Genomic DNA, 12,432 nt, shown 5'->3' with positions numbered 1-12,432 from the left:
TTGCTGTGTAAAAATGTTACCCTTCTGGTTCTTCCCCATTCATCTTGCATTCTGGTTCTTGACCCTTGACCCAGCTGCCACTAGAAAGAGTTTTTTTCTCATTTACTCTTATCAAAACCATTCATGATTTTAAACATCTGAGTTGAACCCTGTGTTCTTCTGAGAACCCCAGCTTCTCCAGTCTCTAACTGTAGTCTCCAATCCCTGGTATCATTGTTGTAAATCCCTCCTGCACCCACTCCAAGACCATGACATTCTTCCTAATATATGGTGCCCAGAATTGAACACACCACTCCAGCTGAGGTCTAATCACTTTTATAAAGTTTTTGCCTAACTTCCTTGCTTCGTTACTCTATGCCTCTCAATTTTTTAACAGCCTTCTCAACCTGACCTGCAACTTTGAAGATTTGTGTACAGCCCCAGGTCTCTCTGTTCCTGCACTCCCTTTAAAATTGTACCATTTAGTTTGTATTGCTTTTCCTCATTCTTCCTTCCAAACTTGTGACCATTCGGTTTCCTATTGGGCATGTTTATTTTGGCTGAAGACTTCACATGGAAACTCAGAAACAGGATTTTTTTTTTTGTTGAAGGTTTTAAGTTATATATTTTGCTTCAGCTTCCCCATTTCATTGCAGTGAATATGTTCTTTGCAATGCTGCAATGATATTGATTTGAGTAATTTTAAAAAATCTATAGGCTGTATCATTTGCCATAAACTTCTTATTGCAGATGCTGTCATGGGATATTGGGAAGATAAACCCGCAGAAGCTGCCCAGCCTGAAGGGTTCCATGAGCCTGCAGGCAGGGACACCCAAGCCTGATGAGAACCCCAATATTAACATCCAGTTCAAAATCCAGCAACTGGCCATTTCGGGTAAGAAGTGCAAGAAATATTTATCTTGGTCTTTAACATGCTGCGGTTAGGTGGTTTGCTTTTACACTCTTGGAGAAAAGGGTGGCTGCCGACCTGCATATTGTCCTTTAGCTTGGCGGTTGAGGGTTTCCGTCTCACTGCTGTTCATACACTGGCTGTCTGGTTACAGATTTGCTTTAACTTGATGGTGACAGCAACTGCCAAGTTTTGTTTCCTCATTTTCATTTGCTCTTAATCTTTGCTCTGCTTCTTGCAGACAAAGCTATTCCGCCTAGAGGTGGGCAAGCCATTGAGGCAAATTGGCCCTAACTTGAGAAAAATGACTTGAACTCTTCCCTGCAGTTCTACTAGTCGTTCTACTCATAGATTGATTGTGGTTTTAGATCCAAAATAGTAGCAACTTTGCTTCTGAAAATAGCCCAGACAAGGTTTTCCATTCCCTGACCCTTGAACTTACAGCTTATTGAGAGGGTGCAAGTGTGTAAACATTTTACCAAAGAAAGTCATGCAAAGAAACAACTTACAAGATTTTCCTTGAATCTTCTTTATCTTTTGCTTTGTGTTAAATATCGCTGTCTAACAAAGGTTATCTTTATCATAGTGTACTGCAGTAAAGAATCCCTGTTTCTCCTCGCCTGTAGAGTGAAAAATGGTCTTACTGCAATGGACCAAATTATATTGACTAATTCCTGAAAAAATGGAGCGTAGTGGTGTGTGGAAAGAGTTGAAAATATCCTGATGGGATTCTAAACATGAATCTTAAATGATGGACTGAAAGGAATTCCATGTTTGTATTTTTTCTCTGTTATCCATTTAAGAAATAAATAATGAAAACTTGCACTTATACAGCACCAAAAGGCAGCTCATTGTTTGTCTTGATGACATGAAGGCCTCCAAGAGTGGAGAGCAGAACACTGTTGTGTTATGTGCAGTGAGTTTCAGCATTAATCATTCTGTTTGGGCTTTTCACGGCTTAGATGGAAAGTAAGTATACTTTCTGCTGTTCCAATCTCGAAATAGTATTTTAAATTACAGCAGTGTGCCATTTTGATTTCTGATCAGCTATCATTATGACTTGAGTGTGACTGCAGATATGTTTTCAGCTGCAGTGTGGAAGTGGATACAGATTGTCAAAAGTGACTCCACTGATAACTTTACAACTGCCAGAGTCAAATTTTATCTATCTATTCATTCGTCCAGCCCTTCAATGTTGCCTCCAGTCATCCACAAAGTGCAATTTCAGTACTGTGTCGTACATTATACTGAGGTTGACTTTTCTTACTGGAATAAAGCCTCCTACTGATATTGTGTTTTATCTTGTCTTAGGTTTGAAGGTAAATCGACTGGACATGTATGGTGAGAAATATAAACCATTCAAAGGCATCAAGTACATGACAAAAGCTGGAAAATTCCAAGTCCGAACGTAATAACTGTTCTGAAGTCACATGTTGCAGCAGCAAAACTTTCTTTCCCTAACTGTTTGCTTACCAATTGAATGTTCCTCTTTTTGTTGTGTGTTGTGTTGGTATCAATACAACCAACTTGCATGGTGAACTATGTCTCAAGGACTTCAGAACTGAAATCTCGATGTTAACCTACAATGTTCTTGGCATGAGCCAAAGGTTTTAGACTTGATATGCCCTATGGTAAAGTTTGTTAGAGTCTCCCTCACTTAAGGAGTACAGTTCATCATCAACTAACCTGTCTTCAAATAAAGTGTTATCACTTAAATATAATTAGAAACTATCATTATCCGGGGTAAGATAAAAGCTGAAAATTTGCCACATGGTGCTAGTTTTGCATCATAGAAGTACACAAAAGGCACTGTTATGGAAAGCGGTGTTACTGTGTTGTATTGTATCTTCAACAAGACTCTCAAGAAACTGTAGCATTTGATCAGATTTGGCTTTGTAATTTTGCATCATCATTATTTCAAATAATTTATTGTAATAATTTTGTTTTGTACTGTTACTGCCCATCAAAAGGACATGTTGATTTTTCACATGACCTTTTCTACTTATTGCATGTTTCCTAATTGTTGAATGGCTCTTGCTGTTCATGAGAGGAAAACTTGATATTTCAGTATTCAGTTAGCCTAAATACCTGGTGCACGCACATCATAAGGCACACAGTTTGAAACTGTTCGTTTGTGTCCTTACATAAATTAAGTATAATAGAGTTGACCTTTTATGAAGTGGGTGTCAGTATTTTCTGTGCTGCAATGAAGTGCTGCAAGGCTATTTCTTAGGTCAGTTTTTCAAATACATTTTATTTTAACATTTTCCTGGCCATGCCTGTACACAGTCCGTTTAAAAAGTAATGCATTGCCATCTATTCATGTCCCTAATGTCTGTGGGATAAGTCTTTTGTAGTAACTAAAATTATTGAAGCATCTTTATACTCTGTGATTGGAATTTAAATAGGTATACTGTTAGTCAGCACCATTTAAGATCATCTTAGTAATTAAATAAGGCAAGGTGAACATCTCGTAGAAAAACAGTTGAAGTTGCCGAACTTGAATGACTTGCATATTTACATGATTTTCCCACCCTTAGCCTTTCCTGACTTTCAACATTTTCACGTGCAACAATGATTCATGGATAAGTGTGTATTATCCTGATTTTTATGCACGCTGTTGTTTACCACTCTGATTTGAGGTGCAGCTGGTAATGGGCTAAGCAGGTAAGGTTTTAATTATGGAACACCATTTGGCACCAATCAATTATGCTAAGATTAAAATTTGAGTAAGTAACAACATGTACTGATACTCAACTGTTGAGAATGCACAGCACAAATTGTCTCCCAGCCACCCACTTCTCCCTAGCATGCAATGTTAACCATACCAGGGGAATGATGATGGATTTTTCTGCTTTTTTCCCCCCTCACACGTTGCTTTGTGAAAATGCTAAAATTTTGAAATCTGCTGCTGTAAGAAGACAAATCTTGCAGTCTCACAATTCACTGTTTTATTAATGGTTACTCTCTTTTGCTCTGCAATTGTGTGAAGTTCAACGTTTGAAGATATTTAACCCCGTTGATGCAAACAACTGAATTCAACACTGGGGACCACGATTAACTGAATTTGACAAGAAACTGGGAGACAGAAAACATTCAATCCAAACTGATGACAAAAGAAAGCAAAATAGACACTTATTCCCTCTTTTTCTTCATCATATGATGAAGGCAGAACTTTTTATATTTGGTTAATGTTACTATGTTGAGTTCCCAATAAAACAAAGTAGATGCAACTATTTGAAGGTGTAGTACAGGTTCGCATGTAACGGACACCAAATTGGTCAATGCTATTACCTCGTTGTGTTCTTTTGGGAGACTTGGGCCTTGCAGGTAGTACAATGTTTTAATTTATTTTCTCTAAGTATTTGGACGTATTTAATAGAATAAATACTGCTGCAATCTCCCACTGGGTAATGTTAATACAGAGTATGATTCTATCGTGGATCAGATAATTTTGCTTGACGAGTGTATCTGTTAGTATTTAGCATTAAATACAGTAAAATATTGTTACAACAAAATGTCTGCAGAATATTGTGTTTACTTTAAGCCTTTTTCTGTAAGCTCACAGAATGCAAAGCTTTGTGAGACAAACAACACTGGGTGGGCCCAGCATCAGCCAGACTTACCACAATTGGATTGGTTAAAGATAATGCTAAATTTTACCATTGCATTCTTTCTTTTGCCAGCCTGAAATTAAACTTCTTTTACTAAAATTTTAACGTGTTTCATACTGTCTCAGTTTTAGCCTTGCACATTCTTTTCCCATCTGGAACCCATTGCATCCCCTTCCAAATGCAGTGACTGTTAGCCAGATAACACAAGTGCAATACCCATGACAACCCTTTGACTGTAGTTCAATGGTTGTACAAAACCTGCTACTCACTGTATCTCTTGCTGTTCTTTTCCTTAGGCAGTCCCTTGGGACCGAGGATAACTTCCTTCCACTCTGGGTTTGTGGGTTCTGACGTGACTAAAAAGTCCAATGCTGGATCTGCACACTCTGCCACAGGTGGAGCAGGTAGTGTTTGATGAGGCGGGTGGGTGGGATGCGTGGATTTTGGTACGCTCCTTCTGCTGTTTGCACTTGACCTCCACCTGTACCTGTCAAAATGGTTGGCACCTTCGCGGATGCTTCTTTTCCAGTTTGGGTGGTTCTGAGCAAGAGTTTCCCACATTTTGGTGGGGATGTTGCATTTTTTTCAGGAATGCTTTGAGAACATTCCTGAGACGTTTCCTCTGTCCTCCTAGTAACCGCTTGCCGTGACGAAGCTCTGAGTAGACAGCATGTTTTGGGAGTCTCAACAGGCATGCAGATGATCTGGCCCGCTCAATGTAGCTGATTAGCCATAACCAGCACCTCGATGCTGGGGATGTTGGCCTGAGATAGGACACTGATGGTGGAGTGCCTATCCTGCCATTGAATTTGCAGGATTTTGCGGAGGCATCACTGGTGATATTTCTCCTGGGATTTATGGTGTCTGCTGTATATTGTCCATGTCTCTGATGCATACTGGAGGGCAGGTAGCGCTGCAGTCCTGTAGACCACGAGCTTGGTGCCGGGTTTGTCATCAGTCGGCTGAAGGCTGTGCTGGCACACTGGAGGCGATGTTGAGTTCATCATCAATGTCTGCCCTCAGAGAGGAGGCTCCCGAGGTATGAGAAATGATCCATATTGTCCAATAGTTTGCCATGGATCTTGATAGTTAGGGACATACATCCAGGAGGTAACCAACATCGTCATTACCCAATACATTCCAAAAACATCGATTCTATATTTAGCACCTTATGATTGTGCCAATTGAACAAGAGCCTCACTGACAAAATTTCTTTTCTCATCTTCGCATACTATACTTTTCTTCACATCCCATCCCATGAAACATCTGTCAAGGCTTCCATGCTCCATCAAAAATACTTTCAGCCAAAGTAAATGCATCTCAAAACTTCCTCATGTCCTCCTGCAGCAGGACTACAATTTCCTCAGGAAAAAAGCTACTCTACCACTTCTTTTCATATTATGCGTGCCATGAACATAATATTGGTCTTTTTCGAAGTGTTATGATCCTGTTAAGGGCTATTGATGTTTAAAGAAGAAATCTGAACACCCAGCAATGACAGAACCACACCACAAGATTTCACGTTTTTAAAAAAAAAACTTCATTGTATATCAAAAGAATTAAACAAAACCAGTGCCATTAACAACACCTTAACAATGTCTTTATAAGCCATAAACTCAGTTATGCTTTCTATTTTCTCTCCCAAGAGTTCCCTTATCGTATGAAATGTTGAATGTACATTCACTTTTCCTGGGACCAACTCAAAAGGTATAACACGGCTCTCTGGAATTCACTCTGATTTCTCTTCCGCGTTCCAGCTATTTTCTAAGGTACAATATTTCACAGGCGTCCTTCCACTAGCTTTGGCTAAGCAACCCTCCAATTTCTTAACCGACCTCACGACTCTGGATTCCACAGCTTAAGCATGGGCCTCCCTGTGACTCCTGTGTAGTGGCTTAAAATATCAGAAAACACCCTTGGTTTCAGACTTCAATCTAGCTGATCACTTCCAGAACTCCAACTTCAACAAGGTTAATTGCCTTTTATTGTGAGGGTTACTGTAGATTTCTTCCCCTTGTTTCCAGCTAAACAAATCTTCCAGTCATTCTTCCCCCTTTCCAATGTTTTATACTGAATACCAGCTCCCAACTGCAGGCTGTAACATGGATGATAGATCGAGCATTTACTCGACTTCAGTTGTAGGTCTGGGTTTACCTCTCGAATTCCAAGGAACTACAAGCTACATAAGATCCAAAGCTGACACAATCTCTTCATTGCTTCTCTCAACCAGTCTTGCCTGCTGGCTATGCACTAACTGAATTCAAAGATAAACTCAAAGCAGAATCTCATTAAGCTCCACTAATCTCCATGACAATGTGACACACCCAGCCTGTTCCCAGCTAGAAATGCAACCTAACTACCCTTTAATTCCAAAACTTTCCTTCATGTTGGGAAACCACATGAATAACTTATCCTTCACTGGAATAACTACAAACATCACATCTCCGGTTCTTTAGCTAAGTAAGCCCATCCGCTGTTTATGATCTTACCTTTCTAGCTGTTAAGCTCTTATGTCAATATGGCCCCAACCTTCTAAGTGTAATAAACTCCAAACTTGTTTGAATTGCATTTACTTCAGGGTTGCTTTTATCAGTTTCTCAGATGCCCTCATTTTCCTAAAGTTAAAAGTTATATTCTAAAACATATGAATTATTAACTAGATATTTGCAACAGACGTTATTCTTAAAATCATGGCCCAGAACTTCTGTGGAGTGGTAATCACCGTTGGATTGTCACTCCACTCCTTTTTGCTTACCCAAGTCTGGAGCTGCATGTTCCTCACCCAGACTTCCAACCTGGGCCTAGTGGGAAATGTGCACATCCTGGAGACTCTTCTGTGCAGTGCAGCAGTGTCGGGGAAAGTGAAGTCATGCCTCCTTCTTATGGCACTAGCTGTCAGAAACCAAGTAAGTTTAAAGGTCCCAACCACTTTGACGGGAGAGAAAGTAAGGGTGTAAGGTAAGTGGATGAGGGGGTAGGATGGGTTGGGGGTGAGTCAGGTTTTGGGGGTACTCGGGGAATTGTCAGGGGTGGGTAGTCAGGGGGTTGGAGAGTAGTCAGGGAGTAGGGGGTTAGTTGGGAGATGGGGTAGTCAGGGGGTCAGAGTTTGGAACTGTGGTGGGGGTGTCAGGGGGCTGGGTAGGTAGTTGGAGAGAGGGGGTGTTGATTAGGGGGTAGTATGGTGGGGGGGGTGGTTTGTTGTATGTGGGGTAGTCAGGGAGATGAGGTGCTGGTTGGGATGGTGGTTGGCGGGGTGGGCTTGGGGGTTGGGAGGGTTGTCGAGGAGTGGGGGGGTGTTCGGGGGTGTGGTAAGTCTAGAGTAAATAGTTAACATCAGAAGCGCCTGATACGGATGTAACCAGGATGCAATATCATGTGACTAAGATCTGGTGAAAAACAGAAATATTTGTGAAGAGGACTGAGATGTACATAGATCTGTAAATAATCAAGAATGGTTTATTTGAATAAAAGTTTATGGTAGCATTCTTAGGGTGACAGGCAAACCCTAAAGAAACCCCATCCAGACCCTGAACTCAAGATGAAAAATGGTGACAGCAGACAGAGCATAAAAGACCCAGAAAAACTCCAAAAGAAGACTGCAGACCTGAAAGATCTACAAACCCTGGTAAAAAGGGCAAGGAGAGAAAAGTGCAGCCTCACCTGGAAATGAAATTTGAGGGTGCAGCAGAAGCAAAGTTCAAACAGCAGTGATCCGGATAACAGTTAAACAGCCAAAATTTTGAAGCAGCAACAGATCCAGAGCTTAGGGTAAGCAAGAGGTCTACATTGCCACTTTCAGAACCGTTCTAAAGCGTGGAAGGCTCACAACAGGCTCAAAACTGGGACAATTGGAGGAAGCGATTCTCTAGATACAGAACAACTTCAGGTTGTTTTTGAATAACTTCGTGACACATGGCATCCCAGATGGTATGGTGTCCAATTTGCTAACTAGCTGTTCCACAACTTTGTGCAGCAATATGGTTTCATGCATGTGACTAGTTCGCTGAGATATCCTTAGTCAAATGGAAAAGCAGAAAGTGGAGTTCGAACAACTAAGGAATTGATGAAAAAGAACAAAGATATTAACTTAGTCCTTCTTAACCACAGAACCTCACAGCCAAAAATCAAGTTCTCGCCATCAGAATTATTGATGGGAAGAAAGCTGTGGATATAACTTCCAGCTCTACAACAAACCTTACAACTTAACATTACCTCCAAGGATTATGAGAAAGTAGGAAGTGTGAGCAGCAACAAAGAGAGTTGTTGCAACCATGTGAGGAAGGATAAATAGTGACTCCCCTAATTTACCACTCCAGGTCTGGTTGTAACAGGTTTTTGTTGTGAATTTAGCAAGGGTATGCTCTGGCAATACTGCAGGAGTCCCACTATGTACACTTTCAGATTATAAAGAATTAATCAGACAGGTTTTCTGAGTTTAAAATCAGAGAACGAGATAAGTTTATTGAAGCTACTTCCTGAATTTAAAAAAAACTAGGTAAATTGTGAGCACCATTCTTACACAGACACATTCCCCGGGCCCACATACGAGTACAGATAGTAGAATAAGAGGATAGACTTAAAGATATTTTACTGTTCGTAAAGAAAACAAACAATCAAAGAAATATATGGTTAACCGTCCTTTGGCTATTCTTGATGCAGAGGTTTCACGTTGTGGCTGTTTTGTTCAGTTGTCTTCCTGGGTGCAGCGGTACAGAGCAGATTTCCACATTTTATCCCCAAAAGAGCTTGGTTTGCAGTAGGTTCCACTTCTTAGGATGGTTACTCTGCAATATTTGTGCACACTACTTCCGAGAGAGAGAGAGACCCGGTTCTTGCAGTCTTTCAGTATATCCTTCCGAACTCTGCTCTTACTTGTTAAAGAACAGTTCTTAAAAAGCTTTGCTGGCTGTATATTCCAGAGGAACTTTATTACCTTGCCTGCTGTAGTCATTGTGTTACAGAACAAGTAATTACATTTTTGATGTCTCATCTCAGAAACCTTTGAAGAGTAATAGTATAAAAGTCAACAGGAGGTGGGGTCTTTCATGCTCCCCAGGAAGGGGAAGGGGGGAGGTTTGAGATTCATTCCTTTTCATCCCACTTCGGGGTGGAATGCAAGTTGGATATTCAGCTGGCTGGCAGTCTTTCCAATGTCTTAATGGGATTACAGTTTATTAAAAACCAGCCAACAAAATAAAAAGGCATTAGGAATTGTATATTTTTCTTTCAAAAATACACATCCCCGTAACACAGTCAATCTCATAATTTCAACTCCAGGCACAGAGCACAAGACTTGAAAGTGCTCCAGCCCAGGGAGAGAGTATGGATACAAAATCAACATAAAGAAGGCATAGTAATAGAAAGAGCTCCACAACCGAGACTTTATAGAATTGAGATGGACAAGGGAAATATCAGTAGGAACTGAAGAGCATTGGTATCATTGGAAAGAAAACCAATGGAACCTTGGACATACTATTTAGATCCGGATGGAGACAAGGAACCAGAAATGTTATGAGGATGTGCTTTTTGAAGATACAATTTCTAATTTTTTTCTTTTTCTGGCTGGACTTTTAAAAAAAAACTAGCACCCCTCCACAGACAATGGGAAAACTGTCCAGACTGCTGCAATATACACAATTTCACATTCCACCAAGTGGGATGAGGACAGACACTCAATCCCCTGGTAAGTATAAAAGACTCCATCCCATGTTGATTCACACCATGCTAAGAATTTTCAAATGTTTCTGATATGAGACATCAAAATGCAATTGCCTGTTCTGAAACAAGAACTGTGGCAGGCATGAGCTAGCACAAATTCTATGGAATGTGCTTTTAAGGACTTCTTACCATGCAGAAACGAGTACAAAAGACGATGCTGTACTGAACACAGGCTGTAGAAGCTGTCTGCCCTTTCTGTCCCTCTCTCTTTCAAAACCAGGCTGTGCCTGGTTTGCAAAGTAACCATCCTGAGAAGAGAAACCAACTGTGAACTGAGATCTTTTCAGAAAAAAATTGCGGAAATCTGCTTCATATGACTACACCTAGTAAGACAGCTGAACAAAACGCAATGTGGAACCACCACATTAAGACCAGCCAAGGAACCGTTAACTGTATACTGCTTTGTATTATTTTTCATGAACTGTAAAATCCTGTCAGCCTAATCTATTACTCCGCCACCTGTACTGGTATGTGTGTGGGCCCAGGTGAATGTATGTGACCATATGAATGGTGGTTGTGTTTTACCTGGTTTTTTTAAGCTTGTGAAATAGTTTCAATAAACTTATCTTGTTTTTTGTTTAACCTAAGAAAACCTGTCTGAATAATTCTTTTTAACCTCAAAACGTAAATCGTGGGAGTCTTACTGAATTGGCGAAGCATATTCTCTCTAAATTCACAAAAAACCCTGTTAAGTCAAAGTGGAGTGAGAGAATAGGGAAGTCATTTCACCCCTCCTCATGTCGTAACAGAAACAAGTAAAAACTCTACAACCAAGCAGGTGGAAGACACACCTCTCGAACAATGAGAGAGTGCGGTTTGTCTTCAATCTCAAAATGAAATCAGGACCACATCAGGGAGATTGGTCAAGGTACGACAGAGACTCTGTGAAATCTGAGACTTTGTGAGGAGATGTAGGAATATGTATATAATTGGGATAAAGACTTGGGAGGAGATGTAGAGTAAAGGGTTAACATTAGGAGCACCTGATACTGATGTAACTACTGATGTAACTACTGATGTAATTATGATGCAATGCACCATGACTAAGTGACTGATATCTGGTGGGATGCAGAAGTACAACCTCATGTAGAGTGCTGAGACATACATGGATCTGTAAATAAACAAGAAAGGCTTTTATGAATAACAGTCTATGGTAGCATTCTTAGGGTAACAGGCAAACCCTAAAGAAACCCCATCTATACCTTGAACTCAAGACGAAACAGTTGGTGGGTTTTGGGGGGGCGTAGTCAGGGGCTTGTCAAGGTAGTTGGAGGGAGGGTGGTTGGAGGGTGAGGGGTAGTTGAGGAGGTGGGGAAATACTCAGGGGTGGGGGGCTAGTTGGGAGAGTAGTCAGCAGGCCCAGTATCAGTGGGGGGGTGGGGCGGGGTGGGGGGGTGGTTTGTATCATAGTTACCCAGGAGTTAGAGGTGGTTTTAATCCTTCTAACTTTTCCTGGGTAACTATTTTGCTTAGAGAGTTGGAACTATCTGAAGTTTCTGATTTAAATCAGAGTTTCGGATGGTTTCAGGCACAGGGTAATTGCCCATCGGAGGTTTAAACTTCCCAGACAATTCCTGTGCAGTCCTTGTGTGGGGACTTCTGGGGGCCCCCTGCACATTTCCTGGGGTACCTCTGGGGTACAACCCCTGGGGAATGGAAGATCGGGGTCCATATTTCTTGATTATCAAAATCATCAATGACTGGTAAAGCAATAGTCAAGGTTTAATTAAGGTTAGTACTATCTTCTCCAAGTTGCAATATACCCTGATATATAACTCCATTCGTTTTTTCTACTCTCCATTGCCAGATCCATCATATTGTCTGTGACCATATCAAACAAGATGCAGGTCAATTAATATCATTCAGGGTGATCAGATATGTTTTGAAAGAAATTTCATGTGGATTTTCTGTGCGAATCAAACTAGGAAAAGTAATCAAAATGGAAACGTAAACTCACTTAATCATCGAGAACAGGAGTCCGTTCTGTTCATTGTACCTGGCTCTTTGAAAGAGCTATCTAATAAGTTCCACTGATCTGCTTCTCCCCAGAGCCCTACATATTTTGTCCCTTTCAAGTATTTATTCAATTACCTTACTGAATATACTTACAGCAACTTTTCAGGCTGTGTATTCCAGATCATAACTCACAATATAAAAAATATTCTCCAATTCTCCCCTCTGGTTCTTCTGTCAATTACATTAAACCTGTGC

General features: G+C 40.7%; 1 protein-coding gene across 1 annotated transcript in view; it reads left to right on the top strand.

Annotated features, from left to right (window-relative positions):
• The window catches only part of LOC144694908 (AP-3 complex subunit mu-2), a 30,492-nt gene extending 26,085 nt beyond the window's left edge, over nucleotides 1-4,407 (top strand). Inside the window, exons 7-8 of the mRNA XM_078565659.1 lie at nucleotides 730-874; nucleotides 2,201-4,407. Coding sequence (XP_078421785.1) covers nucleotides 730-874; nucleotides 2,201-2,301 — 246 coding nt within the window. The 3' untranslated portion in view covers nucleotides 2,302-4,407. The remainder of the gene's footprint in view (nucleotides 1-729; nucleotides 875-2,200) is intronic.
• The last annotated feature ends 8,025 nt before the right edge of the window (nucleotides 4,408-12,432 follow it).

This window comes from Cetorhinus maximus, chromosome 20, assembly GCF_964194155.1.
Source record: "Cetorhinus maximus chromosome 20, sCetMax3.hap1.1, whole genome shotgun sequence".
NCBI classification, from domain to species: Eukaryota; Metazoa; Chordata; class Chondrichthyes; order Lamniformes; family Cetorhinidae; genus Cetorhinus; species Cetorhinus maximus.
Note: the sequence above shows the minus strand (reverse complement) of the source record. Positions and strands in the feature narration are given on the sequence as shown.